The sequence below is a fragment of the Haplochromis burtoni genome, unplaced genomic scaffold (assembly GCF_018398535.1).
Source record: "Haplochromis burtoni strain Fernald_Lab_line unplaced genomic scaffold, NCSU_Asbu1 Contig_2777, whole genome shotgun sequence".
NCBI lineage: Eukaryota > Metazoa > Chordata > Actinopteri > Cichliformes > Cichlidae > Haplochromis > Haplochromis burtoni.
In genome coordinates, this window is record NW_024585138.1 from 5,745 (window position 1) to 8,963 (window position 3,219).

Genomic DNA, 3,219 nt, shown 5'->3' on the forward strand with positions numbered 1-3,219 from the left:
AATTTGACCATAAAAGACCTTTAATTTCCCCAGAATTATGCAGTGGATTGAGATGAAACTGTGCGTGAAAAACTGATGAAACTAGTGTGGGTGTCCAAGAAAAGGAATCTGTGAGGAATTCAGCTATCACAGATGATTTTTAATAGATTTCTCACAGGACATCATCACATTCCTCTGAAGCTTTTGAATTTGAGGAGACTTGTCCTTTGATTTCTTGGGAGCATGAAAGCAGTTTGAGACGAAGCTTGGCCCAGATAAGAGAAAAAACCTGTTACAAGTTTAATGTCAACTATCAAGGGTGATTTGTAATGAATTTCTGAACATCATGTGATTATTTTGCATTAATTGTATTGAACTTGAGCATAACTGTCCTTTAATTTTGTGAAATGTTGCAGCCAAAGAGATTAAACTCGGCCCAGCGGGGTAGTAGGTGGACCAGAGGTCGAATGTGTTCAAAGTTTCACGTCAACTATCAAGAGCGATTTTTAATGAATTTGTGAATATGATGCAACCAGGCTGTCCCAGTGCAACGCGTGCGCTGGCGTGTGAGTGTGAGCGTGCATTTGTGCGCGCGCGCGATCAGGAACGAACGAGAGCATGCGCTGACATAAAGGCTGGTGTTGAAGCGCAAGATAATTTATAGGGTGGATAAGAAGCGGCTGGCTTCATCACAGCGCACAAATGACGGCTCACTTGACCGCGGTAGTAAAAAAACAAAACGCCATCACTAACATCGCTTCAAGCGGGCCTTGGGGCAAGTGTCCTGCTTTGACAATGATGGTTCGTACGGAGTATCTGAACTGTGGAAGAACACAAAGTAAAACAGATAAATACTCCTCTGTGGGCAGGTTTCTGGGCGAGTATCTCCATCTGTGGGATTTCTGTGAGGCGTGTCTACGGACTGCTGGTCCCGTCGCTACGATACTTCCGTATCACTTCCGTGTGCTTCTGTTGAAAGACGGGTTTCCACAGACTAGGTAACCGTGACTTTCTTGGTTGTACGAGGTCGAGTTAGCGTTGAACATTCAAATATCTCAAATCTCGCGGACACGAGGTTTGGCTCCATGGCTGACGGCCGAGGGGGGCAGAATCCGGAGCAGGAGCCGAGGGGCGCCGCGGGTGGAGACGGTAGGTGGAGACATTTTTGGTTCAGCCGCTGAAGTTAAAAGCTAAACGGAGGCAAAAGTATAACGAGTCCGAACCGGAATAAAAAGTTAGGATGAAAGAATTGCTTCGAACTACTTTTAGTAGTTAGAGGGGCCGGTGTGTTGGAGATCACCTTGGTTGCTGTCACTAAACCCGAGTCTGGTTCAGCTCAGCCCGGAGAACAGCGGCTGTACCGACTCCATGCGGGACTTGCCCCGACACAGTGTGTGCTTTACAGCCTCAACAGGCCGCTGTCGGCCTGCTAGTTTTCACCAGGAAGCCTGTGTGGACTATGCTACACCTCTGATAATTATGGCCACTCATGACGTCGTCGTGACGTCACACGAAGACAAAGATTAACAGCCTAACTTTAATGTAGTTAACTGATAATGCGACTATTAGAGACTGTGGGCTGGTGGAGTGAACGTGAATAATGTTTTCTTTAAATCTGCTTTAACCAGAATTCTGCGATTCTTCACTGCTTTGTCACAAACAGCTGTTCCACAGGACACATTACAGCTGGAAACAGGGATCTTGGCGAAAGTGAAAGCAAGCTCAAAGTACCTCTTAAGAAAGAAACCACCATGTTCTTTGATTCAGTCTTTGTCAAGTAATGATAACATAAGTTGGTTGGCAGTTTTTAAAACCTTCATTGTGTTTTGTACTGTTGGCATTGCTTTGCTACTGATTGTAAAGGTTTTGTTTTATGCCCCTTCCCCCCACCTTGAATAAAAATATGAGTAAATAGTCTATTAATTATCTGCTTGCTCTTCCAGATGTCATTGATGATTCCATCCTCGAAGAAGGTGCGGTTGTCTTTAGAGGGTGAGTCTCAGCATTGCTGTTGGGTACGGTCATACCCATGTGTTTGACCATAAAAATCTTACATTTTAAACTGAGGATGGATACAGAAAGTTGATTCTGTTCATCTGGATGTAGTGTTTTCAGTGCGAGAAGCATTTCATCACTCTTCCAAGTGAAATGTTCACTCTCAGCTGACTGCAGGTTTGCCCAACGTGATAAACAGTGCATTTGAACAATGGCTGAAACTAGCACGACTGACTAACAGTGGGCCATGAGCTCAGTTTCAGGATAGCTATTAAGCAAACTGACATCTCCATTGATCAGTATCCATGAGTACTATTCACAGGCAGAAGGAGAATGGCTGCAATCACAGAGCTGTAGATGGTGAAAGATGTAGTCTCCATCCATTAACTCTATTGCAATTCAATTTAATTCAATGTCTTTATACAGCGCCAAATCGCAACAACAGTTGCCTCAAGGTGCTTTATATTGTAAGGTAAAGACTCTACAATAACACAGAAATAACCACCTGTGAACTAGTGGTTTGGTGACAGTGGGAAGGTAAAACGGCCTTTTTAACCACGAAGAAACCTCTGGCAGATTAAGGCTCAGGGAGGGGCAGCCTTCTCCGGCAAACAGTTGGGGGTGATGGGAGAGGAAGACAGGTCAGGCACTGTGGAAGAGTGCCAGAGATTGCCTATTGTTGTCAGGGTTGCAGGAGGCTGAAGCCTAGAGCAGGGCGATATGACCAAAAATATTTATCACGATATACATTTGAAAATTTGCGATAACGATATAACTGACGATATAATTGACACTAGACAAAATACTTTACAACTCCACAACTTTATTAGTGCAAAAAATCCCCATCAATGTATTTTCACTTAAACAAGCAGCTGTTGTGCATTAAAGTTATATAAACATTTAACAGTGCAAATGCAAACTCCTCGCTGACAGTTTAACTAAAAGGCATTTCCAGTGGAAACTGGCCGACACATCCTCAGCATAACCAAGTATAACATCCACAAAACTTAAAAAGAGGTTATACACACACAATATGGTAATATTATGTTGAAGCACAGTACGTATCACTCCACGAGGCTCCGCCTACGATAGCCATAATGCTCCGACAATCCATCAAGCGGTGCGGCTTCGTAGCTTAGCAGAGTCGTAGTAAAACATTTGACAGATTTTCGAGCGCCGTGCACATAAAATCGTTTCGAGGTCAGTAAACACAACCAGAGTTCATACATAAGGCACACGGGATTA

At 43.8% G+C, this 3,219-nt stretch overlaps 1 protein-coding gene across 1 annotated transcript; it reads left to right on the forward strand.

Moving 5' to 3' along the window:
- Positions 1-566: 566 nt before the first annotated feature.
- On the forward strand, positions 567-1,971 carry LOC106632826 (apoptosis regulator BAX; the record flags this gene model as incomplete). The annotated part of the gene is given in 2 exon segments (XM_014331484.2): positions 567-1,128; positions 1,923-1,971. Coding segments are annotated over 2 exon segments (113 nt in total), but the record flags the coding sequence as incomplete, so codon positions are not given.
- Positions 1,972-3,219: the final 1,248 nt, after the last annotated feature.